We start from the raw sequence: 26,425 nt of genomic DNA, 5'->3' as shown, positions 1-26,425 counted from the left end.
AAGCATCTCACGTCCGTATCTTCGGCCAATTCACACGCAGACTCTCCCAATCATCACCATTCCCCGAGCTCCCCTGGATTGCAGCGATCTCTCACTTCCACCGCCGCCTCCAAGGTTAAGAAGGCATTCGGCCTCAAATCTCCCGGTTCTGGCTCCAAGAAGAGTCCTGGCTCCGGCTCTGGCTCCGGCCAGGGAAAGTCTAAGCGCCCGTTGACTGTGGGTGAGTTGATGAGGATCCAAATGGGGGTTTCTGAGACTGTCGATTCAAGAGTCCGGAGAGCGCTCCTTAGAATTTCTGCTGGCCAGGTTCTTGTCATTTTTTTTTTAAATAAATTATAATTTCATGCGAAATTCGACAAGTTTTTATTATCTTATCCATTTTATTGGTGGACGTAAGGTATTATTGGTATTGGTGGAAGCCATCATCTTCCCGATCTTTTTCTTGTTCCTTTTTTACTCANACGTAAGGTATTATTGGTATTGGTGGAAGCCATCATCTTCCCGGTCTTTTTCTTGTTCCTTTTTTACTCGTTACTCTGTGATTACGATGTTGAATTCGTTGAAGTTCTTGCAATGATCTTGTGCGTCGTGCTAAAATATGATTCAGCATGGCTGATGACGATGATGATGGTTTACACATACCATGTGAAAATGTAACTAAAAATCCGGATCAGGGTTGCTAGATTACCTTGAAATTTCTGAATTTGCATGGTTTCGCTCTTGCATTAAGTGAAAACAGTATATTCATCCAATTGGAAACATCATGTGTTCCATTTGAATTCGTACATAATTTTTGTCTTTTCTGCTCTATATTTTCTTCAATTGTACAGGTTGGAAGAAGAATCGAATCAGTTGTAGTTCCTCTAGAACTATTGCAGCAGCTCAAGGCTTCAGATTTTACAGATCATCAAGAATATGAAGCTTGGCAAAAGAGGACCATGAAAGTTTTAGAAGCCGGACTTCTTTTGCATCCTAAAATACCCGTCGACAAGTCAACTGCTACAGGACAGCGGCTAAAACAAATAATTCATACAGCGTTAGATAGGCCAATTGAAACTGGGAAAAATAATGAGTCTATGCAAGTTCTTCGTAGTGCTGTTATGGCTCTTGCTTCCAGATCATTGGATGGATCACTAAACGAAGTATGCCATTGGGCAGATGGGATGCCACTGAATCTCCGACTTTATGAGATGCTGCTCGAGGCTTGTTTTGATGCACGAGATGATACGTCTTTTATTGAAGAAATTGATGAGCTCATGGAGCATATTAAGAAGACTTGGGGAATTCTTGGATTGAACCAAATGTTGCATAATCTTTGTTTTACATGGGTTTTATTTCACCGATTTGTTGCTACTGGCCAATCTGAACTGGATTTGCTTTATAGTGCTGAAAGTCAGCTAACAGAAGTTGCTAAAGATGCTAAGACCTCAAAAGATTCTGACTATGCCAAGGTTTTGAGTTCTACATTGAGCTCAATTCTGGGTTGGGCAGAGAAGAGGTTTTTTTGTATTGAGTAGAAAATGGAAAAGGCAGATTCAAGTAGGAGAGCATCAAAAAGTCGGCCAAATTCTCTTCCTCTCCTAGCCATTCTTGCGAAGGACGTTGGTGATCTTGCAGTAAATGAGAAGGAGGTTTTCAGTCCCATACTGAAAAACTGGCATCCATTTGCTGCAGGAGTGGCTGTAGCTACTCTTCATGCATGTTATGGAAATGAATTGAAACAATTCATCTCGGGTATTGGGGAGTTAACACCAGATGCTGTACAAGTGCTTAGAGCTGCTGATAAGTTGGAGAAAGATCTTGTGCAAATAGCAGTTGGAGATTCAGTGGACAGCGATGATGGTGGCAAGGCAATAATTCGCGAGATGCCACCTTATGAGGCTGATTCTGCAATTGCCAATCTTGTTAAATCATGGATGAAAACAAGATTGGACAGAATGAAGGAATTGGTGGACCAAAATGTACAACAAGAGGTGTGTGCTATAATCTTCATGTGTTTCTGTAGTATGTTGTTATTTTCCCTGGCGAAGGTACTTTATGAAATAAATAGCATGTTGCCATCATGGTCCTGGGACTTATTGGCATACCTAGTTCTATTAGCTTTATCTCCCCTCTGTACTCTATTTTATGATTTACTTGCTTATGATATGTATATAGCTAGCTGTTCTCAAATAGTGATATAACTACTTTGGTGCTTACTATTTTCATTTTTATCGATCTTCACAGTCTAGCAGTAGGTGTAATTAAAATGATAATTGTGATATCCCACATCGGTTGGGGAGGAGAACGAAACACCCTTTATAAGGGTGTGGAAACCTCTCCCTAGGAGACGCATTTTAAAAACCTTGAGGGGAAGCCCGAAAGGGAAAGCCCAAAGAGGATAATATCTGCTAGCGGTGAGCTTGGGCCGTTACAAATGGTATCAGAGTCAAACACCATGTGATGTGTCAGCGGTGAGGTTGTTCCCCGAAAGAGAGTAGACACAAGACGGTGTGCCAGCAAGGATGCTAGGCCTCGAAGAGAGTGAATTTGGTAGGGGTCCCACATCAATTGGAGAAAGGAACGAGTGCCAACGAGGACGTTGAGCCCTGAAGGGGTGGATTGTGATATCCCACATCGGTTGGGAGGACAAGAAATACCCTTTATAAGGGTGTGAAAATTTCTCCCCAGCAGACGCATTTTAAAAACCTTAAGGGAAAGTTCGAAAGGGAAAGTCCAAAGAGGACAACATCTGCTGGGGGCTTGTTCCATTATTGTAATGGAACTGGTTTTCTGATTTGTGAATGCAAATAAAAGAGGCACCAATTTCTTATTTTTAAGATGCCTCTTAATTCTCATATAAGCATTTAGCGATCGAACATGCTTATTCCAACTAGTTGCATCCATCAATGATTGTTTGACATGGCTTGCATCAGTAATTGCTTTCATGGTTATCGACTGGTTACTAAAAGTGGGTTCCAAGTGCAACAATTTTAGTCTTTATCCTTTATATTGAATTCTTCTATGGTTCTTGATTGAAAATAAATTCTGTCATATCATTCATATTGACCAAGTGACTTTGATTCATCCCCATGATTGAAGGCTTGGAATCCAAAAGAAAATCAAGGATTTGCACCATCTGCTTTGGAGGTCCTGCGAATAATAGATGAAATATTGGATGCATACTTTCAGCTGCCGATACCTATGCATCCTGTTCTACTTCCCGATTTGGTGGCTGGCCTTGATAGATGTCTTCAGTATTATATAACGAAAGCAAGATCTGGCTGTGGTATCTTCTCCAAACATTAATTTATTGCTGTAAGTTGATATTATCTGTGTTTAATCTTCTCTATTTTTCTGGATCCACAGGATCCCGAAATACATATATTCCAACTTTGCCAGCATTGACGAGATGTACCATTGGATCGAAGTTCCAAGGCTTTGGGAAGAAGAAAGAAAAATTACCAAATTCTCAGAGGAAAAATGCCCAAGTTGCAACATTAAATGGGGACAATTCGTTTGGGATGCCTCATATCTGTGTTCGAATAAACACATTCCATCAAATTCGTGGTGAGTTGGAGGGTGTGGAGAAAAGAATAATCACTCATCTAAGGAATTCTGAATCTGCTCATGCAGAAGATTTTTCTAATGGTTTGGGGAAGAAGTTTGAACTCTCACCTGCTGCTTGTGTGGAAGGAGTTCAGCAACTTAGTGAGACAGTTGCTTACAAAGTCATTTTCCACGATTTAAGTCATGTTTTATGGGATGGTCTTTATATAGGAGAACCCTCATCTTCTAGGATTGAGCCTTTCCTTCATGAGCTTGAGCGGCACTTGCTCATCATTTCTGACACTGTTCATGAAAGAGTTAGAACAAGGATTGTTACTGACATAATGAAAGCTTCTTTTGATGGATTCTTACTGGTTTTGCTTGCTGGAGGCCCTCTGCGTGCCTTTTCCCGGCACGACTCCCGAATAATTGAGGACGATTTCAAGTTACTCAAAGATTTATTCTGGGCAAATGGGGAGGGTATGCCATTAGAGTTGATTGATAAGTTCGCTACCACATTGAGAGGCATCCTTCCTCTTATGCAAACTGACACGGAGAGTATCATAGAGCGTTACAAACGTATGACAGTAGAGACATATGGATCTTCTGCAAAATCTAGGCTTCCATTACCTCCTACTTCTGGGCAATGGAATCCAACTGAACCAAACACTCTTCTTCGTGTTCTATGCTACCGGAACGACGACGCTGCTTCAAAGTTCCTCAAGAAAACTTACAATTTGCCTAAGAAGTTGTAATAGCCAGATGAATGACAGAAATGGTAACCCTTCTGCAGGAGCCTTATGAAGAACATTGCACAGGGCAAGCATTCTTAGAGAACAGTACCATCTTGTGCTGCTGTTTGGCTTTCTGGAGGGGACTGCTGAAGCTTCGTGAGAAGGTTGGTTGATATTTATTCACAATTCAATTGCTCCATCATCATTTTTAGTGCTGCTTTTTGTCTATAAGGCTATCCTTCCACTAAGCATAATAACCTCAGGAAGGTCCCTGTTAGGTAGGGGCCTTTGGTCATCCATCCCTTAATTCATTTTTATTTTTTCATTTTGTTATCATATACAATGATGCCATAGGAGATAGAATCAGTGTCGGCTGTGTATTCTATTTGTTATTTACTAACGCTATTCTGGTATTAGTGTGTATTATGTATAGCACCTATTTTTTAGCCATGTAATAGTTTCCACATGTACATCTTATAGCCCACTACAGGTGCAAATGAGAATGTGTTTGAGTCAATTGTTTGCCAATATTTACGACTTTGGTCAAAAGAGATCTTGAATTAACTAGTTCAAAGCGTAGTACACTATTCCACGGCATTGAATCTGTGGCATTGAATCTGTGACTGCTCAAGTCCACTGTTAGTAAATATTATTTTCTTTGGGCTTCCTTTCTAGATAAGGAGAGGTTTCCACACCCTTATAAAAAATGGTTCGTTCTCCTTCTCGATCAACGTAGGATCTCATAATCCACCCTCCTTTAGTGCCCAACGTCCTCGTTGGTACATTGTATGGTGTCCTCCCCACTTTAGGGCTCAATGTCCTCGTTGGCACATCGCTCGGTGTCCACCCCTTCAAAGTTCAACGTCCTTGCTGGCACACTGTCTCTGGCTCTGATACCATTTGTAACAGCTCAAGTCCACCCTAGCAGATATTATCCTTTTTAGACTTTCTCTTTCAGACTTTCTCTCAAGATTTTTAAAATGCATCTATTTTTGGATGGGTTTCCACACCTTTATAAAGAATGTTTCGATCTCCTTGCTGGCACACCTTTATAAAGAATGTTTCGATCTCCACCCCTTCAAAGTTCAACGTCCTTGCTGGCACACTGTCTCTGGCTCTGATACCATTTGTAACAGCTCAAGTCCATCCTGGCAGATATTATCCTTTTTAGACTTTCTCTTTCGGACTTTCTCTCAAGATTTTTAAAACGCATCTATTTTTTAATTGGTTTCCACACCTTTATAAAGAATGTTTCGATCTCCTCCCCAATCGATATGGGATCTCACATTCCACCTCTTTTTGAGGCCTAGCGTCCTTGTTGACACTCGTTTCTCTCCCCAATCATTGTCATTTCCTTGATTAATTGATGTGAGATCTCTTCATCCATCTCCTTGAGGCCCAGTGTTCTCGCTAACACTCATTCATCTCTCCAATTGATGTGGAATCTCACAGAATCCTGTATGGTCAACTACTACTAATCCAAGTTCCTCCATAGAATCCAATCTCTATAATTGATCTTACACGGTCCTATACGAGTACAAATAACTGACCACTCACTTAGTGAACAACCCATTAATGTAACACATGCCAGAGGTGATCGTCATGTCCCATGAACTATTCCCCTCGTGCAAGGTTACACTTTGGTTGGTACTTCCCTAAGCTCCCAGACATGTTAATGAGGAGGCCATGAGATGGCCATGCAGTTCATAAGTAATCGTACCATGTTAATGAGGAACCGTACCATGTACTGATGGTGACGGATAACTGCAGCCAGGAAGCAGTCCCGGACGTCATCCTCAGCCCCCCGGGAAAGCAAGGCCAAGCCAACTAGTTTATGCATATATCATAGACTAAAATATCTAACATATGAATCTTCACCTTCACACATTGAACTAAAGAAAAAAAAAATCATGTTCACGTTGATAAACATATTAGTATTGAGTTCGGGCATTTTAGACATTAATGATCGAAGAAACTCCTTCAAGCTCATAGATGCTTTTCTTCATTATCTTGTCTTCATCTTCTTCCTCGCTTTTGGTTTCAATTCCGAAATCCTGGTTAAGGGAAGGCCACAACACGATCGAGAGGGGTAAAACAATCGATAATCTTACCATTTCCAAGAACCCGGCTTCTTCCTTTGTCGCCATGACCATCGATGATGTGCAACTATAACCGTATGAGCAGCCCCAGAAGCAACTTGAACAGGATCCAGAAGCAACTTTGGGGAATGTTCTTCCTTCCTACTGCCTTTATGAATGAGTAAAGCATAAAGGTATTGATATGATATGAGTTGTTTTCAAACTGATTCCTTTCTTCGAGACAACTTCAAAGAAACGGTATTTTATTAACATCATTATTTAAAAATAATTATTAAATGTCCTAAGACTCGAGGGTTGTTACTATTTTACCGAGATCAATCAAACTAACTCGAACTAACAATAAAAATAATTTACATCTTATTCCTCTAAGCTTGCTATAAATTTCCCTTTAACATTGATTTTGAAGTTGAAGTACTTGAGGATGATTTTACACTACCATCTTATTTCGAGAGATCTTAAGATGTTCGTTTGACTAGTCTAGAGATTGTTGTCAACTACGTCGTGTTCGTTGACATAGGCAGACAAATTCAAATACTTTTGTTGATCTGTCGTCTCTTTCCACCGTGCCCTACACACTACGCAACTAACCCTTCTCCTTCCCTTGCTTCGTTTCCACCTCGAGAAACAATCTTCATGAACAAGATTTCGACACGTCGAACACGCTACAACACGATCGTTCTTCTTCATATCATCCAAACAAACAGGACATGCAGTCCCTTCTTCCACAACATTTGCAGAAGAACCTCTTTCTTTTACCTGAAAGAATTGTTGATGAAATATTCTACGTATGCCAATCTCTGCAAGTGATTCTAATATTATAGGTGCAGCAAGCAAACGATTCAACTGGCAAGGTCGAAGCGTTCTCCTCCGAAGACATACGTCGTCAAGCGACATGCCCAGGGCTCGAATGTAGATAAATAGTATGTGTTTGCATGGAGTAATACGATCGGGACAAGTACACGAAGGGGTGGAGGATAGAGACACGATGTAAACATTGCCTGTGGCTCCCAACACAAAGAAGTTAGAATTGGAGCGGTAAAGGAGGTGGAGGTGATGGTGGAGAGCTCGAACAATCCGGTCAGCCACAGCTTGGGAGGGCTTGAACCGATGAAGGTGAAGACGGGGGCCATCCGGTGGGGACGACGAAGTAGAGGCAACGGACTCCATGAGAATTCTGGAAGGAAAAGCAATGAATATGGGTTATAAACAGTTAGTACACATACATATATACACACAAAAACACATTTCAGGTAGGAAGATTCTTTGTGTAGTTTGAAGGGAAAGAGAGGGATTGTTTTATAAGGCGGAGAATTCAAAAGGCCGCAAGGCACGTAATGGCCAAAGAACCCCTTTTTTCTTCATTCAAAAGTCTTGAAACAGTTCATAATGATCATCAAAGTTCTATACAAACAATGTAAAGATGAAAACTGGAAGCAGGGGGCGAACGAAACTCTTACGAGCCAAGGCAAATGAAGCTCGACGATCAAGATTGTATCATATTCATTTCAAATATCAGAAAGGGTGCTTATTTTTCGTGTAAGACGAAAAGGCACACATGGGTTTTATATGTTTATGACTAGCCCAGCTTTCGAATTTAAAAGTTTTGAACTTTAATGCTTGTTTTCGAAGGCCTTTTTATCTTCGTATGTCGAAAGATCGATCTTGAAATGCAGCCATTAGTTATTAAACAAGAAAACGCCACGACGTACTACAGACAGCAGTAATCAAGATATTACACAGCAACCATCAATTTTCACCTGTCTAGAATCTTCATCGGTAAAAAAAATCAAACCCCATGAGTAATATGTTGAGGATTGTTGGGAGAGGAGTCACACATTGGCTAGAGCCTTGAAGGTGTAGTCAAAAGTGACTCAAGTGTCAAACAAAAGGTGTACTTTGCTCGGAGGAGGATTGTTGAGGATTGTTGGGAGAGGAGTCCCACATCGGCTAGAGCCTCGAAGGTGTAGTCAAAAGTGACTCAAGTGTGGAACAAAGGGTGTACTTTGCTCGAAGGATTGTTGGGAGAGGAGTTCCACATCGGCTAGAGCCTCGAAGGTGTAGTCAAAAGTGTCGAACAAAGGTGTACTTTGTTCAAGAGGAGGATTGTTAGGAGAGGAGTCCCACATCAGCTAATTAAGGGGTTAAACCCATTGATATGAGGCATTTCGGGGAAACCAAAAGTAAAATCATAAGAGATTATGCTCAAAGTGGACAATATCATATCATTGTNTGAAAACTGGAAGCAGGGGGCGAACGAAACTCTTACGAGCCAAGGCAAATGAAGCTCGACGATCAAGATTGTATCATATTCATTTCAAATATCAGAAAGGGTGCTTATTTTTCGTGTAAGACGAAAAGGCACACATGGGTTTTATATGTTTATGACTAGCCCAGCTTTCGAATTTAAAAGTTTTGAACTTTAATGCTTGTTTTCGAAGGCCTTTTTATCTTCGTATGTCGAAAGATCGATCTTGAAATGCAGCCATTAGTTATTAAACAAGAAAACGCCACGACGTACTACAGACAGCAGTAATCAAGATATTACACAGCAACCATCAATTTTCACCTGTCTAGAATCTTCATCGGTAAAAAAAATCAAACCCCATGAGTAATATGTTGAGGATTGTTGGGAGAGGAGTCACACATTGGCTAGAGCCTTGAAGGTGTAGTCAAAAGTGACTCAAGTGTCAAACAAAAGGTGTACTTTGCTCGGAGGAGGATTGTTGAGGATTGTTGGGAGAGGAGTCCCACATCGGCTAGAGCCTCGAAGGTGTAGTCAAAAGTGACTCAAGTGTGGAACAAAGGGTGTACTTTGCTCGAAGGATTGTTGGGAGAGGAGTTCCACATCGGCTAGAGCCTCGAAGGTGTAGTCAAAAGTGTCGAACAAAGGTGTACTTTGTTCAAGAGGAGGATTGTTAGGAGAGGAGTCCCACATCAGCTAATTAAGGGGTTAAACCCATTGATATGAGGCATTTCGGGGAAACCAAAAGTAAAATCATAAGAGATTATGCTCAAAGTGGACAATATCATATCATTGTAGAGAGTCGTGGTTTCTAACATACTAAGCAAGATGTTAACAAAATATCGTAATCACAACTATCAAGGAAACCAATTACTCGAATGTCGGAATCCATTACCCAGATGGCAAACTAAGCACGAAAATGAAGTTAAAGCATCCAAGCAAAACGTTAACGTACCTTCAAGCTTAAAACCCTGTCACGCACGGTGTACGTGGCTAGTCATCCGAGAGGCGTCAGCAATTATACATATAGATTGTGGAAGTGCTAATCAAAGATTCAAACACCTGCAGTTGATAATGGAAACATGAACATAGTCAAACCACAAAGTACATATGAACAGATATTTAAAACGGAAAGATTTCCCTTACCACACAACACCAAAACACTTCGCTCAAAGAACTGCATGAAACTGCTTGATGGCACTTGGAAACCAGAAGGCAGCCATTATTCATTCTCGATGAACGATGGAGTCCCGCAATTTTTTGACTCGAACGCTAGGCCAAACACAAGAAGAGAACGGTAATAGTGAACTGTCATTACCAAATCGACAAGCTATAAGAGGCGAACTAGCTGCTAAAAGATGGTGGCTGAATCTGACCAATAAGTCCATTAGCAAAATGGCACATTCAGCCTCCGGAACACCCGAACGTAGCTGCAATTCGTGCCTCGACTATGTTCAGCTACGGAACCTCTGGTTTCATGAGAAATCTTGTAATCTACTGCAGGGGGAAGGAAACTTTATAATCCTACATAGAGACATGCCAGGGAAAAAAAACTATAGAACATTTGTCTCTAAAATGGAATTGAGAGGTAAAAGTAAAAATAACTAATGATTATATTGATAAAAATTCACTAAAAATGTCACGTAGAATATCCTCAGTTCCAAAAAGGTGGGAGATATGGATCTAAGTACAAGCAAGATGGATATGAATACCCATAGCCCACTGATGCTCGATATCTATAACGGCACATTCCCCGACGCCCCGAAAAGATGACCCTATGCTGTGGACATGCCTTCAACCAAGAACTAGTGCTCAAGACTATACAAAACCTTTAACAAATTGGTAAAAATACCCAAACCCCAGAGACATGAAAGATCTAAATTTAGCTCATACTTGAATAACATGAATGAAAGTCAGAGCATAGGTGCCTGTATCTGATGCAGTACGGTGGCGACGTTAATGACCAGTTTAGCTACATCAACTCCATTTTCCCCAGTCAACTGTGTCCTAAAAATTCGTATCCGCCCAGAGAAGAGCACCGTCTGTTAAAAATTGCAGGCTCTAAGTGGTGTCGACTTAGGGGTGTTTCATGAAACGGTTCGGCCATAGCAAATAGATGCAATATAAAGGTTCTTTGCCCATTTCTCCTGCATAAACACCAGAAACCAAGACTTTCAGAAATTTAACAATGCTAAACAAAGATATAAAGTAATGTGCGTTCGCACGACTAACCTTGACATGTGTACTAGGAAAGGCAGATGTTCGGAGTGTTTCTTGAGTTTCATCAGCGGGCTTTCGCCTTGGCACACTCAGAACAAACGCAGCCTGGTCCAAAGTTGCTGCAGTTGACGTGATGCGGTAACCATTATCCCACCTGCGATGAATACCTTCGCTAGGATACAGGAAATCTAGTTCCACAACCTGTTAAGTGATCGAAAGTCAAAATCGAAGTCAAATTGGTTTTAATCGAACAAGTTTAGTAAAACCAATTAGCCTAATACCTGGTCCAAAAATCCTGCACCACGAGACATGACAATAGCCCATCTACTCCCGGCGGTAGCCATGGCAGTAACGTAAAATCCCTCCCTCCATTTCTTAAGTATCCACTTGAAGGGAAATGAATCGCTGACTTTATAGGATTGCTGGAGGTACTGAGTCCCTGCATTAAATTATAAGTATAAGAAGCAACACATACACACACAATACGACCGCGTTTTCTTCTAGCCATTTGGAATATGTTGAATTAAGACGAACCTTTGGACATTACTACCAATGAGCTCCCATTATTAGCTCCTGCTATTGCACTGATGTAATAGTTTTTCTCCCACTGTTCCACGATCCACTCCTAAATGAACAAACGAACGATATTAGCCATTTAACTAACTAGAGCACGAACTCTGTTGATACGAAATAAAGTAGTCTTCAGAATCCATGGGCCAAAATGAAAAACAAACATGCAGAGTATCCAAGATAATTGTTATCTTCATGGGAAAAAGCAACCTTGTGAAGAAAGCATGGTGAGAGTTCATAAACTTGAGCAGTAAATCCAGTTCCAGCGTCCATAATAAGGGCCCAAAGGTTCGAACATGAAGCAACACAACTAATAAACAAACCATCTTCATTCCCTTTCTCGATGTGCTGAGAGAGCCTCATATCAGCAACGTTATAGTGATATCTACATCGGGCCAAGTTAATTAGTAACCTTATGATGAAATTGAGCTTCATCTTTAGAGTCGAGTGCAAACCTTTGTTTCATTGGTCTACGGGCGTTATAAACACTAATCCATTGAGTTGCAGGCATCCCCATTCTAACCTTCTTCTTCGGTTGTTCATCGTCTTCGTCCTCCATGGATAGCCTTCCTCTCTTATGCCCAACCTGAAATATAAGCTTCACATAACAAATGATGTTTTAGATAATACTCAAGTGCAAAGTTTACAATCAAAAAAAGCAATGGGCAGTCAACAGAAAGATGAAATCAAGGGAACAGTGAGTACTTTCTGAGCACCATCTGTGTTTATTGGATGGATATCGGGNAGTGCAATGATGAAATCAAGGGAACAGTGAATACTTTCTGAGCACCATCTGTGTTTATTGGATGGATATCGGGATTTGGACCGACAATCCCATCAAAGAGGGAGATATATCTTGCATAGTTTGGCTCTTCATCAAATTTCAAATTTACAACATACTCAACAAACTGTCTAAAAGGCTGAGGGCAAAAACAGCACAATGTTTCAGAGGACGTAGCCATCTTCTTCTTGGACACGAGGAATCCTTTATTTTCGCCCTGGAGAAAATATATACTCCGAGTTCAGAACAAATCTATCATATGTTTACACAAAGAGTTAATATCCATCAGCCCCGAAAAAAACGTAAACCTGATATCCTTGCCATGGCAACCGACCACGAATAAGAAAAACAAGAGTGTAAGCAAGCGATTCCAAGTCATCTCTTCGACTAGCAGTTCTGCCAAGATGTGCATGCACACTAGCATACCGAACTGTTCCTCTGAATATAGAAGTAAGATGGAGTTGTTTAAGAGCCTAAATGTTATATGAGTATACAAATATCTCATCATATATACAGCTTTCGTACCGGAAAATGTCAGGCCGTTGATCATACTCAACATGTTGACCAGTCGAACTATCTCGCCACTTGGTTGCTATAAGATGGACAAATGAGACGGTAAGGTGTATTTCATATGTAAACAAAATAACATTCCACGAGATGGAAACGGTTAATAAAAAGAATGAGATACCTAAACCAAGATCTACAAGAAACAACTTTTTCTCTTCCGGGGTTCCTGGAGGACCGAGCAGAAAGTTTTCAGGCTTCACGTCACCATGCACATACCTGTCAGAGACATTGACAGAGTCATTCAAGAGCAGAAAAATAATTACAAGAACACTGCTAAATCATTCATAAGCCAGTGAATGAGCTAATTATGTAACAAATATCTAGCTTAGCCGTAGTAGATGCAAGAATCATTCATCATAGCTGGCATAATGTTTTGTGCAAAGGTATCTAGATCCGACACAGACTTAACACGTTCCTTTACAGCTACAGCATCCTAGGACCCTATGCAACTTTACTGTCCCTCCATATCAAACAAGGGAATACAGAATAAAGGCCTCACCCTCTAGAATGCATCTTCTCTAATATAGAGATCGCCTCAATTGCGATACATGCTACCATTTCAATAGACATCCTGAGATTCGAAGAAAAATTTAGACATATTACCATGCGGTAAATCAGCACGAATAAATTACAAATAGTGGAAAAACCTAAAACAAATGATAAAATTATAATAAACTTACGTGTGAGCATTGTTATTCCAGACATCCCAAAGACTAGGTCCAAGCATGTCCATAACCTATATCCAAAGTATCGGTATTCACAACGAAATATAAATAATAGTACAAATCTTTGGTTAATCCGAGCATGGCTCAGTAGATAAAGGCACCGATGGTAATCAATCTACCAACCCCTAATTGTTGAACTCAGAAGATTATGCAAATCTCTGATGCGCTTCAAGGCTTTAACAGAAAGTAAAAAACGTAAAGGAAACAAAGCATACCATGACAAAATAGTCACCTTGCCGACCCTTGTAATGAACTCGTGGCACACCATGGCTACCACCTAAAACGCTGAAGAACCAAGAGAAAAGTAATTAGAACACGTAATATAAATAACCTTTTGACTAAAATATAATCCACAAGGACTGAGAAGAGCATTACTTGTAAACCTGCCACTCATAAGGAGGTCCGTAGTTACACCCTTTACTACTTCTATGCTCAAATTTTAAGGCCACCTGTAATATGGATAGATCATATGAAATGTAGGTAACGTAAACAAAGAATTCGGTAAGCGTTACAAATAGGGATACCATACCTCCACAGCTCCCGGGCCAGATCTTTCATTCAAGCTCATAGGACCCATGCGTCGACCCACAAACACCTGTCCAAAACCTCCTTTTCCCAGTTTTCTTTCAACTTTATATAACGGAGAACCACCAACCTGAACCTGTTGCATTAAGAGGATAAAACGTTTGAAAAAGAAAAATGAAGCAAAAAAACGCCATCGTATCACTTTTATATCATTGCAGAAAAACATCTGAATGAAGATAATCATGTGCTAAGTGCAGTAGTAAGACTCATCAACAAGATAAGTTCCATGCAAAGAATTTGTCTTTGACACTCGAATACTTGCAGCTCCGCGAATTTTAAGTAGAAACTAGAACACTACCTGAAAACGATACCAAATATAGAGAATCTGTAACAGCCCAAGCCTACCGCTAGCAGATATTGTCCTCTTTGGGGTTTCCCTTATGGGCTTCCCCTCAAGGTTTTAAAACTTGTCTGCTAGGGAGAGGCTTCCACACCCTTGTNATGAGCTTCCCCTCAAGGTTTTAAAACTTGTCTGCTAGGGAGAGGCTTCCACACCCTTGTGGGATCTCATAATCCACACCCTTGAGGGTCAGCGTCCTCGCTGGCACACCGCCAAATATCTAGCTCTGATACCATCTGTAACGGCTCNCCCACAATCCACACCCTTGAGGGCCAGCGTCCTCGCTGGCACACCGCCCAATATCTAGCTCTGATACCATCTGTAACGGCTCAAGCTAACCGCTAGCAGATATAGTTCTCTTTGGGCTTTCACTTCTAGCTTTCCCCTCAAGCTTTAAAACACGTCTACTACGGAGAGGTTTCCACACCCTTATAAGAAATGCTTCGTTTCNCTTCTAGCCTTCCCCTTAAGCTTTAAAACACGTCTACTACGGAGAGGTTTCCACACCCTTATAAGAAATGCTTCGTTTCCCTCTTCAACCGACGAGGGATCTCACAAAAATTCTCGAAATGATTACCAACAATTGTTTAACACCAGATAGATGAAAGCGTATCAGACCATAGCTATGCTCCAATCTCAAACAAAGCAATCTCTAAAAGTTGCATNTTCAACCGACGAGGGATCTCACAAAAACTCTCCAAATGATTACCAACAATTGTTTAACACCAGATAGATGAAAGCGTATCAGACCATAACTATGCTCCAATCTCAAACAAAGCAATCTCTAAAAGTTGCATAAGTTCATAAGTAACAAGACCAGCAGAAAAAACTTGGGGTTGCCCATTAATAACTCATACATTTCCAAAGAAATCAAAGAAATCAGCACGTAAGAACAGGGTGATAGAGTTAAAGCCCCAATTTGCTTCACCAATCCCTCCCTGTCCTTTCTCAACCATCAACACAAAGCCATCGATTCAAGAAACATCAGAAAACAAACACATATCCAAGAATTAAAGAGCTTCACCTTCTCCGGAAGAGGAGTAGCCGTCCCTTCATCCTCGGCTACAGGACCCTTATCGCCGTTCCGTCCACCGGTATCAAACTCATCCATGGCTCTGCCACCAACCTTCAGTACGTCTTTATCCTTCCCCACTTCGTGTTTTCTCTCACGCAGCCTCGTTTCAATACCGATTCCAGGGTTCACTCTATCCCTCTCACCATCGGCAACGATTGCGTCTCTCCCCTGCTTAACACTCTTCCCTCCGCCGCGTTTAGCCGGCTGCCCTCGGTGGCGTGTTCTCACAGTTGACTCAATGGGTGTTTGGCGGGAAATCGGGACAGGGTCTTCGTATAGCCGGCTCCGGCGTGCTTTGCTACGGAGCTCAGGCATCGTACAGCCGGTGGTCCATGAAGGACGGCAAACCTCACCGGAGAAGAAGACTCAGGAATCATCTACGGCCATGGGAAACCCCAAATTTGAAACTGATAACAGAAAATGTAGGAAAAATCAGAGTCCAGAGCCGACCGACAGAGAAGGCGAAGATCTGTGGAGCGCTGAAACGAAGAGTACAGTGATCTTAAGTACAGAGCAACACGAGGAGAGAAACAGAGCTTAGCCTTCGTTTATGCAGACCTTTTCTTTTATTTTATTTATTATTATTTAAACGAATTACAAATTTATTCCCTAAATTTTAAATTTAATTATTGCACTTTTAATTTTTTTTTTTTTTTTTTTTTTTTNATCCAATATTATTTTATTTTTAAATTTTTCTAAAATTTATCAAACGATTTATTATTCACAAAATCATTAATTAAATTAATATAAATATGAGGACTAAATTGGAATTTTAATTATTATTATTATTATTATTTAGTTAAATAAGATGGCATTCGGAGATGAGACAATATATTAATTAATCAATATTGTTAGTTTTTTTAGTATAATTTTATTATTTAATTTTTTATTAGTTACATGTCTAGTTATTCATAGACAGATTTATTGTATTGTTTCATTATTTTTAACAAAATTATAATGTTTCATTTTCTTGGTCTGATTTAATTAATTTTATTTGATATATATATATATATATATATATATATAATGAGAATATTAGAGTATGTGTATTAGTCAACCTTGTTTCTATACAAAATTTTATTTTATAAAATTAGCAATTTTATTTTAAATATAATAAGTTACAGTAAAATAAAAATGATACCGTTTCAATTAACGTACAAAAGCTTATTAAATATTTAAACACAGAAAGTCAATGTATTAGTCAAATAAGAACAAAATGGAATCACGAAGTATTTATCCATCTTTATATTCACTCTAACATTGTTACGTAGTCCAACAACGTTAACGTTTGAAGTTTGTCTTATTTATTAAAAATTAATAAAATAAGTATTTCGTACTTTTTTTTTAATAATTATTATTAAGGTGGTATTATTTCGGAATATTTATTTAATAAGAGGTGTTTCAATTCAAATTACACGAAAATGGGCCTGGGCCTGCAGAAGTCCAGCCCATCTATGTAGTGCAGCGTTTGTTTGGCCCATAACAGTTCTCTCCCATCCAAAAGTCAATAGTTCTTTTTTATTATTATTATTATTATTATTATTATTAATTCTTTGGACTTTTATCGACCTTTAAGAACATAATTGATATTATTTATGTTTAAGATTAGTTCCAGAACAAAAAAATCCTTATCTAAACGAGAAATGAGAGACAATAAAGGAGAGATTACTGTCACAAGGTCGGGATTATATTTTCCGTCCCTATTCCCGTATAAAATAAATATAGGTATACTTTCTCTATTATAAATTATAATAGAGTAGTTTTTTTTTTATATATATATTTGTTACCTTTCATCTTTAATAAATTAAGAATTTCGAAAAAAAATTGAAAATGAAATGGGATTCTATATTTTTTAAAAGATATTTAATTATGGGAGAAAAAGTTATTATAATCATAAATATTATTTAATACTAATAAATTAATCATAATAACAATAATTAAATATTAATACATTAACATTAATTAAAGTATATTGATAATTAAATTTCATCCTTTAATTAATAAAAAATAATTAAATATGAATAGTTAAAATAATATAAAATATTATTTATAAACGTATCTATAATAAGCCAAATAGTATAATTTATTTTAATTTATATATTTTCGTCTGTGTATTTTTTTAATTTAAATAAAAAAAATACAAATTTAAATTTGGAAAAGTTTACTTATTTATTAAATATACACAAATTATAATTAAATTTAATCGGAAATTTAAAATTGAGCAAAAAGACCATTTGGACCCAACATGTCATAAATGCGTGGACTGTTAACTCCAAAAATTAATTATTTATTTATTAATTAATAACTTTGCTGATTTATTCGTAATAATGGCCCTGAGGATTGTTCTTAACAATTTCACATGTAATTTCCTCTTTTTCCACGTTGTTTTTTATTTTTTATTTTTAAAACAAGATATTATTTTTAGATAAACTACAGAATATTTTTATTAATTTTACATATTAATATTGTAATTAGCTTAATTCACACGCCCCATAAATGTCCCATTTGCGAATATTTTAATTACTTATTTTTTTAAAAATAAATAAATAAATAATTGATTTTTTTTTTTTAATTGTTCTGTTTATAAAAGTCAAAAGACTTGGAACTTGAAGAGAAAACAGACCAAAAGCTTTTCTCTCTCTGTCTCTCTGTCTCTCTCTCATGGAAGAACAGTTGCTGCCGCCGTCGAAGTGGGAAGGGGAAGTCTCCGCCGAGACAACCGCCGGGAAGCCTCACGAGATCTGGCCGTTGCTGGCGGATGACTTCTGCAGTCTCCACAAATGGCTTCCAATAGACACGTGTCACTACGTGGAAGGTGTAGAGGGGCAGCCGGGTCTGATCCGGTACTGCGCCACCACCGACACGACGTCGTCATCAGAACCATCGATTAAGTGGGCCCACGAGAGGCTGAAATTGATTGATCCGACCCAACATATTCTCACCTACGAGATCCTGGACAACAACGTCGGATTCAAGTCGTACGTGGCCACCATGAAGCTGCTGCCTGGCGGCGGAGACGACGGCGGCGGGTGCAAGATGGTGTGGTCGTTTGAGGCGGATCCGATTGAAGGGTGGCCGCTGGAGGAATTCGTGAAGTATCTTGAATTTTCTCTGCACCAAATGGTGAACAAAATGGCAGAGTATTTGCAGAAAAGTCCCTGAACTTTCTTCAAATTATTAAATGAACTTATGCTCTTTGATTTCTCAGTTGGAGGTCTCAAATTAAATCATCATATTTCTTGTTAACAAATAAATAAATAAATAAATATTCCTTTTTTTTTTCATGGTTGAAATTTGGAATAATCATGTGCAAGAAAATTCAATATTTGGGCTTTTAAAGGTCAGAAGGTTTCTTTTTTATATTGGTACATTCAATAATTGATATTCGATTATGATTTTTTTTAATTAAAAAAAATCAGATTATTTGGAGAATATTATGTAAAGTTGACTATGATATGATTTAAATCGAGAGTAAACTCATAATTAACGAGTAAAAGGGTAACATTTTAAAATTTAAGGACTAAATTGTAATCTCTCGACCGAAGGACTAATTAGGACCTAATTATTATGAGAAGTAAAGTTAGTCTATAAGATATACAAGTTTAGTAGCCACTAGAGCAAACACAATAAACTAAGACCCTGAAAGTGTTCTTCATTTTGCAAGAGTTTTGTTGGCATTTAGCCTTTTCATCAACCAATTGATTATATCCTGGCCAATCTCCTCTCGCTCAGGCTCAAACAGCAAGTCGTGCAAGAACCCTTCATACAGCTTTATGTCTTTGAACTCAGAAGCTGCCTCATTGTACAGATCCTGGGATGCTACAGGATCCGTGACTTTGTCGGCTGTCCCGTGGAGAACGAAGAACGGGACGGTGACTGACTGGAGGTTTTGCATCAGGTATGATGAAATCCGCAAGATCTCGTGGCCTGTTCGGACTCTGATCGGTCCGGTGTATACTAATGGATCGGAGTATTTGGCCACGAGTGCTGCAGGGTCCCTTGAAACTGGAATGCCTCTCTTGTTTGCACCTTTGAACTGAAACTTTGGAATCACTATGGAAAAGATTGGAGCTAGAGCCTACATTATGGAAGTAGTTCAACATGAGTGTGTTTATAACTCAGAATTGCACAGTATTCTCGACGGCCAATCGACCGAAATCGGGACTATACTTACCTTGACAATAGGATGGGCGGGTTTAACTCGCAATGCAGGCGAAGTCAGTATAATTCCCTTCACCATTTTCTCTATGTGAGGGCTTAAAGCGGCCTGCATAAAATTGTAGTTAAGGAGACTGAAAATGGATATCACTTTGCCAGATGGGTTAGGGATGTTTTTTGAATTAACTGACCTTCAAAACAACGGCCCCTCCCGTGGAGTGTCCAAAGAGGAAGCATGGTGTTTCAGGGTTCTCAGATTTAATCTTTTCTAAGAATGCCCCCTGCAGAACGGAAAAACAATGAACATTCCCTTCCAAATCTAAACTAATTCCTTGAACAAATAATTCAATCCCATAAGGAAAGTGTCATCATAACGTGCATGAAAAACAAAAACACATGCATAGCGTAGTTGTATTTATTNATGGAAAAACAATGAACATTCCCTTCCAAATCTAAACTAATTCCTTGAACAAATAATTCAATCCCATAAGGAAAGTGTCATCATAACGTCCATGAAAAACAAAAACACATGCATAGCGTAGTTGTATTTATTTTCTTATACTTAGGTTAGAATATGTTTTTACTTTTAATACTTATTTAGTACTTCGTTGTGTTGTTTTAAAGATGTTTTCGAACACGCAAGTCCATGATAGTGTTTTAAGATGAAGTTTAAACGCTTATTTCCGCACAAAATGATTACATTATGATGACGGTCGCGACTCTATTTAAGTAGAAATTTAGTGTCTTGATAGTAAATGTCTGTTCTAATGTGCACGAAAACAAAAAGATGGAAACATAGTTGCACTATAACAGGATGACAAGCAAGCATTAGAAATCAAAGGAATAAATTCAGCTTCTACTAGAAATAAAGATCAAACAAAACTTCACATCGGATTAAGTTNGCACAAAATGATTACATTATGATGACGGTCGCGACTCTATTTAAGTAGAAATTTAGTGTCAATCATTTGATAGTAAATGTCTGTTCTAATGTGCATGAAAACAAAAGGATGGAAACATAGTTGCACTATAACAGGATGACAAGCAAGCATTAGAAATCAAAGGAATAGATTCAGCTTCTAGAAATAAAGATCAAACAAAACTTCACATCGGATTAAGTTATTGTGCAGATCAATGAAAATTGAACTTACAGTATCAGCAACAACATGGTCAAGAGATGGGACAAATCCATGTAATCCATCACTTCCACCATGGCCTACAATAAGAACACAAGACAACAGCCATGAACACAATTAAAATCTTTCACCAAAACGACTAATTTCCAATATCATCCAAACTAAAACAAAAATCATCAACATTCATGTGGGAAAAAAACAGAGTATTGAAAACTTTTGTTAGATTGTCAGAGAAACCAAAGAACAACAATGTTGCGGTGTCTAGCCATGCACAAACTTGTTGTCAATATAGTCAGGAATATATAAACAACAAAGCAATTGATATCCTATTAACATTTAGTTTAAGCTTTTGTGTTCATAGGTGATTCAACATGATACTAAAACAGAAGGGCTTTGATTCGAACTTCTATAACGTCGTTTTCTCATCAATTAATATTAATTTCTACTTGTTAAACCTCCGGTAATGTCATTTCCTTCCCAATTACTACAACCCATCAATTAAAAGAAATGATGATATAGAGAAGAAAACTATGAAGAAATCTAAACAGAAACTAGAAAGTTTCATAAAACACCACGAGAGAGACACAGAGAGAGGTGATATGTATAGCTTAGCTACCTATCCAATCTATTGCATAAACGCCGAAGTTGCAAGAGGTTAATCGGGTGGCAAAATGAGCATATCTTNTGATATGTATAGCTTAGCTACCTATCCAATCTATTGCATAAACGCCAAAGTTGCAAGAGGTTAATCGGGTGGCAAAATGAGCATATCTTCCACTGCAAACAAGCACCAAACAAAACCATTGGGAATTAAAAACAACAAATCTGACAGCAGAATCCATCCATAATAAATAAATAATTCTACATATTCATATGAAATAACTTTAAGATCACCTGTGCTCGTTAAGCCCATGGATGATGATCAAAATACCCCTGAAAGAACATCACAATACAATTTGCCGTGAGAAAACAGGGAACCTTCTAATGGATAATATAAAGTAATCAGGAATTCAAAAAACTAATCAATTCCTTTGAATCTGTATCTTCATGAGATATCAATTAGGTAAAATTTCATCGAACAATTCAACAAACGTTTCAGCTACACGAAAAGTTAATCCTAGTTTCCAAAAGGCTCCAATACAAATTTCTAACCAAGTTAAAATTAGAAAACAAACTAAAACACTTACTTCAATTCACCGGATTCCGGCAACCAGGAGCGGCAAAACAGCGCGTTTCTCTTAACGCCATAGAACAACGAGGTACTCCAACGGCCATGAAACCCCCCGTCTCCGATGTTTTCGCCCATTTCGATGACCTCAGCCAACGCCCTCCGTCGCTGGGTATCTTCCTCCTCCATCCGCCATACCAATCGCCTCTTCTTGACAGAGGACTGAGCCGGAGGCGTTGACGCAGCCGGAGAACGGCGGCGGCGAGGCCAGAGGAGGAGAAGCAGAGAGAGGAAGAAGGTGTGGAGGAAAATGAGAGAAGTCCTCAGAGTTTTGAAAATCGGAATAATCCGATTGCTCGCTCCGGAGGTCAGCTGGTCCATCTCGCCCCTTGACATGGCAGAGATGGAATATTTTACAGAGCGAAATCAGAGAAACGGAGACGATCAAATGAATTTCAGACCATCCACTCCGAATGAAATTCCCACCAATGGGTATAAATAGTCTATTCAAAGAGAATCAACGCCAATACGAAGACTGAAATCTAGACCGTTCGTTTCTGAGGAACATATCCAATGGTGGGAATTGATTCCTTAGAAGCACAACTCTACACCCGAATGCAGAGAATTATTTGAATGTACGGTCCACGTGTACACAATTGACGTGGATTACGAGGCATTGATCAGCCGTAGAGAATTGTGGCGGTGTTGTCTATGTTCTTTTTTTTTTCTTTTTTTCTTTTTTAATTAAATTATTTTTTTAGAAACCTAAAATTAAAATTTATTTCATTCCATATATTAATAATTTTGATTTTCCTAATAATTAAAATTTTAATGTATAGATATATTATTTTTGGGTGTAGAGTCAAAAGTTAGCTGAGCTGGCGCATTTAAAATAATTTGCAAACAATAATAAATAATTGAATTAAATTATTTTCTCCAAAAAAAGGTGTAGAATTAAATGTATAGAGGTAGTTGAGCGACAAATGAGACTCCACCGATTTATTAATTTATTAATTTTATAAAGACATTATAATAAATAGATTTGAGGGTTTAATTAAATTTCCATTATTGAAATAAATAGGATGGAAATAAATTATGGATTAAAGATTTTATAATTTTTTGTTTTTATTGGCTATTAATATATCCATATATTTATTATTATGTATTTAATAATATATATATATATATATATATCTATAAAAACAATATATATTAAAAAATAAAAAAGTTGTTAGGCGAAGGGCATTAATTTTCATGGAAAAATTGGTAACAGATGCCGTTGACCAATGAAAAGTCTAGGCTTGGGAAAATTAGTGAAATATATTATAGTTTAAATTTTATAAATTATAATTTTAGGTGTGACGTGTACACGAGCGTATACGAGTTGGTTGGAAAAATCTTTTGGACCAATCAGAAATTTTGTGTTGGTTGGGTTCGTGATGCGAGTAACTCAGAGTTTACAACGAAACTCTCTATGTTGTCGAGTTGTTTTTTTTTTTTAAAGTTATATTTATATATATTGCGTTAATAATTAAAATATTATAAAATTCAAATATCAAACATTCACGAGTCACAACACATCACTAACATTAGTTACAGACGTCAAATGCTTTTAATTTTCATAATAATCTTAAAAGTAGAGTTGAGTTGTAACCCTATTTTTCGTGGGTAACCGAAGTGTAACACGGTTAGGGTTGACTACCACTGCATCAGTCGAAGTTGGAGCATGCACGACACACGCACTCAACTAAAGAAGATAATTTTCATCTGTGCCACCAAGAATACATCTCGAGAGCGATAGTAAGTATAATATAATCACTAAGAGAGTCTCGAAAGAGTACGATCGTGACATTCGTAGGTCTTACAGTGAGCCACGATAACAACGTATAGGATACAACCATTTCCATTAAATCGAGTAAAAAAGTTGGTTTCCTTTTCACCCACATAACCCCAAAAAGCTCAAAAAGCAAACCCTTTTTTCACTTTGTGTTCTAATTCAAATCCCATATCTCACTTTTTCAAGCTTTTTTGGTTCCTTCTTCTTCTTCTTCAACAAGATCCTTGGTCACTTGATGCTTTCCACCATACTTCCCGTGATCTTATACCTCTCTTCATCGTAATCAACTTCTAATTCGTTTTAAATTTATCCCAAATTTATAAAAATACCTCTGCAAAATTTCACTAAAAAATACGAACCAAATCCACCGCTAGCTGATATTGTTCTCTTTGGACTTTCCCTTCGGAGCCCAGCATCCTCGCTGGCACTCTTTCCTTCCTCCAATCGATGTGGGACTGCCCCAAATCCACCCCTTTTGAGGCCAGCATCCTTATTGGCATACCACCTCGTATCTACCCCCTTCGGAGAACAGTGAGAAAGCTGGTACATCGTCCAGTGTCTGGCTCTGATACCATTTGTAACGACCCAGATCCACCACTAGCAGCAGATATTGTCTAGGAGAAGGTTTCCACACCCTTATAAATGGTGATTTGTTCTCCTCTCTAACCAATGTGGAACATTACACTCAAAAACTTTTTAAGTTTTGAATCTTGATCGATATTTTTTAGAACTGATACACTAACAGTTCTGATGTCCATATATCATGGATAAGGATATTTTTGAACTTTTTAATGAAACTTTCGACCATGTTCTCGAGGATACGAGTATTTTTTAAATTTATTTTGGAAAAAAAATGCAAAATTTAAATTATTTTAAAAATAAAATAGTAATTGCACTATAAATTGAGTTGTCCCATGCAACCTATTTCTTCACAAACATATCCACATCCATATGGCTCCCAACAGATTAGAAACAAAAGTAGAAGTGCAAAAGCCATCAAGGCTATCAATGGAGGGTCTCCAACGAACCATATCCGACATCTCCTCCGAGCTCACAAAAACAGGTCTTACAGAAGCCAAGCCACTACCACGGATCTCCGAAGTAGAGGCTGCGACCTGCGAGTGCTGCGGCCTCTCCGAGGAGTGCACGGCGGAGTACATCAACCGTGTTCGAGGCGAGTTCATGGGGAAGATGATTTGCGGCCTCTGCGCCGAGGCCGTAAACGAGGAGATGAACAAGGTTAAATTTGTTCCATTCTTCTTTATTTTGTGTGTTATATTACAAAGTAAGACTTATTGGTGTAATTTGACGTAGAGGGGTTGGAAAAAGGAGGAGTCTTTGAAGGAGCACATGAACGCTTGTGCCAAGTTCAATAGGTTCGGGAGGGTATATCCCGTGCTGTATCAAGCCGAAGCCATTAAAGAGATTCTCAAGAAAAGCTCCACCCGAGGGAAGTCGATCAGCCCTAGAGAAACCCCCGCCGGTCACCGCAACGGTAGAATTGGCCGGACCTCTAGTTGTATTCCGGCTATAACCAGAGATGTCTGTGATCCAACCCTCGTCAAATGATATTATATCATATACCACAATATCTATATACGTGTGTTTATATATTTCACTAGCTATAACAAATCTCGATGTATTATTTAATTTTAGCATGTGACATTCGAGTAAAAAGTATCTAAGTCGTTCTAGTTAAAAAATTATTGTTTTTTTAATAAAGAAAAATACTGTATTTGTTAAGTAAAAAATTTTCATATTATAAAAAAATAATAATAATAAAATATTTTGAGTTGACAGAAAAATTGAGGCCCATTAGACGAATAGCGGGCCTTTTGGTGAATATGGATTCAAGTATTATCTGGCCCATATCGAAGTTGGGCTTACGGAAACAGGCCCACGCTATAAACATTTCCTTGTATCCCTGTTTTCCAGTTTCCTGCCTGCATTACACGTGTTTTTTTTTTTTTTAATAAAAAAAATTTTAAGAAAAGAAGGATAGTTGGGCCCAACCAATACGGGATCGTGGTTAGCCTCACCATTCCCCACTCGAATCGACGTAGGATCTCACAACCCATCACACTTGAGACCAGCATCTTTGTTAGAGAGAGGTTTCCACACCATTATAAGGAATGCTTCACAATCCACCACCTTTGGGGTTAGTGTCCTGGTTAGGGAGAGATTTTCACACTCTTATAAGAAATATTTCGTTCTCCTCTCCAACCGATGTGGGATCTCACAATCTACCCCCGAGAGGTTTTCACATCCTTATAAGGAATGTTTCATTCCTCTCTCCAATCAATATGAGATCTCACAATCCATCCTAGCCTCCTCGCTAGGGAGAGGTTTTCATAGCCTTATAAGGAATATTTCGTTTCTCTCTCCAATCGATGTGAGATCTCATAATTCATTTTCTTGGGGCAAACGTCCTCTCTAAAGAGAGGTTTTCACACCCTTATAAAAAATGATTATTCTAACGCGAAAGTTAAGCAGATCAATTCTATGTTGGGTAACCTCTAAATTTTGTTTTTGGACAAATAAGTGTGATTAAGAACTTAAAATAACAATTGTTTGATCAATTTTAAAAACTAATATAATATTATATATTCAATTTGAATTAAATCAAGATTTAATTGTTTTTTCATCCAAACAAAAAGGAC

The 26,425-nt window shown here is 38.3% G+C and overlaps 5 protein-coding genes and 1 pseudogene across 5 annotated transcripts; 3 read left to right on the top strand and 3 right to left on the bottom strand.

Moving 5' to 3' along the window:
* The first annotated feature begins 6 nt into the window (after window positions 1-6).
* Window positions 7-4,790, top strand: LOC111805587 (annotated as a pseudogene).
* Window positions 4,791-6,675: 1,885 nt separating this feature from the next.
* On the bottom strand, window positions 6,676-10,621 carry LOC111805851. Its single transcript, XM_023691102.1, has 5 exons — window positions 10,497-10,621; window positions 9,980-10,100; window positions 9,750-9,875; window positions 9,559-9,665; window positions 6,676-7,535 (listed from the first exon to the last, which is right to left on the bottom strand). The coding sequence occupies exon 5, from the start codon at window positions 7,526-7,528 to the stop codon at window positions 6,839-6,841; it is 690 nt and encodes a 229-aa protein (XP_023546870.1). The 5' UTR covers window positions 7,529-7,535; window positions 9,559-9,665; window positions 9,750-9,875; window positions 9,980-10,100; window positions 10,497-10,621; the 3' UTR covers window positions 6,676-6,838.
* Window positions 10,193-15,944, bottom strand: LOC111805850 (casein kinase 1-like protein HD16). Its single transcript, XM_023691100.1, has 16 exons — window positions 15,416-15,944; window positions 13,996-14,127; window positions 13,842-13,915; window positions 13,682-13,751; window positions 13,422-13,477; window positions 13,241-13,312; window positions 12,863-12,957; window positions 12,700-12,766; window positions 12,483-12,612; window positions 12,173-12,391; window positions 11,849-11,991; window positions 11,604-11,778; window positions 11,358-11,448; window positions 11,105-11,262; window positions 10,836-11,024; window positions 10,193-10,750 (listed from the first exon to the last, which is right to left on the bottom strand). The coding sequence occupies exons 1-16, from the start codon at window positions 15,779-15,781 to the stop codon at window positions 10,691-10,693; spliced, it is 2,097 nt and encodes a 698-aa protein (XP_023546868.1). The 5' UTR covers window positions 15,782-15,944; the 3' UTR covers window positions 10,193-10,690.
* Window positions 15,945-18,108: 2,164 nt separating this feature from the next.
* Window positions 18,109-18,694, top strand: LOC111806161 (lachrymatory-factor synthase-like). The gene has a single exon (XM_023691532.1). It carries the CDS (start codon window positions 18,128-18,130, stop codon window positions 18,626-18,628), a length of 501 nt encoding a protein of 166 aa, XP_023547300.1. The 5' UTR covers window positions 18,109-18,127; the 3' UTR covers window positions 18,629-18,694.
* A 307-nt stretch (window positions 18,695-19,001) lies between these two features.
* Window positions 19,002-22,393, bottom strand: LOC111806160 (monoacylglycerol lipase-like). The gene is made up of 7 exons (XM_023691531.1): window positions 21,948-22,393; window positions 21,655-21,693; window positions 21,467-21,537; window positions 20,776-20,840; window positions 19,816-19,905; window positions 19,641-19,733; window positions 19,002-19,544 (listed from the first exon to the last, which is right to left on the bottom strand). Exons 1-7 carry the CDS (start codon window positions 22,322-22,324, stop codon window positions 19,119-19,121), a joined length of 1,161 nt encoding a protein of 386 aa, XP_023547299.1. The 5' UTR covers window positions 22,325-22,393; the 3' UTR covers window positions 19,002-19,118.
* A 2,318-nt stretch (window positions 22,394-24,711) lies between these two features.
* On the top strand, window positions 24,712-25,378 carry LOC111805983. The gene is made up of 2 exons (XM_023691295.1): window positions 24,712-25,004; window positions 25,080-25,378. The coding sequence occupies exons 1-2, from the start codon at window positions 24,717-24,719 to the stop codon at window positions 25,332-25,334; spliced, it is 543 nt and encodes a 180-aa protein (XP_023547063.1). The 5' UTR covers window positions 24,712-24,716; the 3' UTR covers window positions 25,335-25,378.
* Window positions 25,379-26,425: the final 1,047 nt, after the last annotated feature.

This window comes from Cucurbita pepo, chromosome LG11, assembly GCF_002806865.2.
Source record: "Cucurbita pepo subsp. pepo cultivar mu-cu-16 chromosome LG11, ASM280686v2, whole genome shotgun sequence".
Classification (NCBI taxonomy): domain Eukaryota; kingdom Viridiplantae; phylum Streptophyta; class Magnoliopsida; order Cucurbitales; family Cucurbitaceae; genus Cucurbita; species Cucurbita pepo.
This window is presented reverse-complemented; position numbering and strand designations above follow the sequence as displayed.

Coding starts and splice junctions, on each gene's coding strand:
- LOC111805851 (XM_023691102.1), bottom strand. CDS start 7,528: ATGGAGTCCGTTGCCTCTACTTCGTCGTCCCCACCGGATGGCCCCCGT.
- LOC111806161 (XM_023691532.1), top strand. CDS start 18,128: ATGGAAGAACAGTTGCTGCCGCCGTCGAAGTGGGAAGGGGAAGTCTCC.
- LOC111805983 (XM_023691295.1), top strand. CDS start 24,717: ATGGCTCCCAACAGATTAGAAACAAAAGTAGAAGTGCAAAAGCCATCA. Junction 25,005..25,079: donor TAAACGAGGAGATGAACAAG/GTTAAATTTGTT, acceptor AATTTGACGTAG/AGGGGTTGGAAAAAGGAGGA.
- LOC111806160 (XM_023691531.1), bottom strand. CDS start 22,324: ATGTCAAGGGGCGAGATGGACCAGCTGACCTCCGGAGCGAGCAATCGG. Junction 20,841..21,466: donor TTATGCAATAGATTGGATAG/GTAGCTAAGCTA, acceptor TTCTTATTGTAG/GCCATGGTGGAAGTGATGGA. Junction 19,906..20,775: donor ACCATGTTGTTGCTGATACT/GTAAGTTCAATT, acceptor TCCGTTCTGCAG/GGGGCATTCTTAGAAAAGAT.
- LOC111805850 (XM_023691100.1), bottom strand. CDS start 15,781: ATGCCTGAGCTCCGTAGCAAAGCACGCCGGAGCCGGCTATACGAAGAC. Junction 13,752..13,841: donor TATGAGTGGCAGGTTTACAA/GTAATGCTCTTC, acceptor TTGGTTCTTCAG/CGTTTTAGGTGGTAGCCATG. Junction 12,613..12,699: donor CAACGGCCTGACATTTTCCG/GTACGAAAGCTG, acceptor TTCTATATTCAG/AGGAACAGTTCGGTATGCTA.